Source organism: Condylura cristata, unplaced genomic scaffold (genome assembly GCF_000260355.1).
Source record: "Condylura cristata isolate star-nosed mole 26May11 unplaced genomic scaffold, ConCri1.0 scaffold00013, whole genome shotgun sequence".
NCBI lineage: Eukaryota > Metazoa > Chordata > Mammalia > Eulipotyphla > Talpidae > Condylura > Condylura cristata.
The window spans coordinates 625,377-625,941 of record NW_004567114.1 but is presented as its reverse complement, the minus strand read 5'-3'; the positions used below and the strand labels follow the sequence as shown (position 1 = coordinate 625,941).

General features: G+C 76.5%; 1 protein-coding gene across 1 annotated transcript in view; it reads right to left on the bottom strand.

The window, feature by feature from the left end:
* PPP1R13B (protein phosphatase 1, regulatory subunit 13B) overlaps positions 1 to 565 on the bottom strand; it is a 32,192-nt gene that overhangs the window by 1,554 nt on the left and 30,073 nt on the right. Inside the window, exon 10 of the mRNA XM_012724362.1 lies at positions 8 to 563. Coding sequence (XP_012579816.1) covers positions 8 to 563 — 556 coding nt within the window. The remainder of the gene's footprint in view (positions 1 to 7; positions 564 to 565) is intronic.

Here is a 565-nt window from a genome sequence, read left to right as displayed (position 1 = left end):
CTCGCACCGTGGGGGCTGCCGGCAGGGGCGCCTGCTCCTGCCCCAGGGAGGGGGCCTCGGCCCCGGGGCTGGGGACCTGCTCGGTGGTGGGGGCCGCGGCCAGGTTGTTGTTGTCATCCTCAGCCGGCGGCGGGGGTGTCTGGGGGCGCAGGGGGCCCTCGGGGCAGGGCAGTCGGTTGTCGTTGGCATCCGAGGCCGGGGCGGGCGCGGTGGGCGGCGGGCCGGTGGGCGGGGCGGGCCCGTCCTCCCCCAGGTTGCCGTTGGCATTGGTGTTGCCGTTGTCCACGTCGGCCAGGGTGCCCGCGAAGTCCTGCGGGGGCCCGGGCGGGTGCAGGGGGGCGCCCTCCATGCCGCCGGCCAGCGTGTTGAAGCGCTGGTACAGCAGCTTCTGGATGTTGGGCCCCCCGGGGCCCTCGGGCTCGGTGATGGAGCTGCGCTTCTTCAGGGGCCGCGGCGCGTTGGCCAGCCGCCGGCGCAGCGCCTCCAGGTCGGCGTCGCTCTGGTAGCGCAGCGGCGAGTGCACCATGGGCGTCAGCTTGGTGGGGCTGAGCGGCCGGGCCAGGCT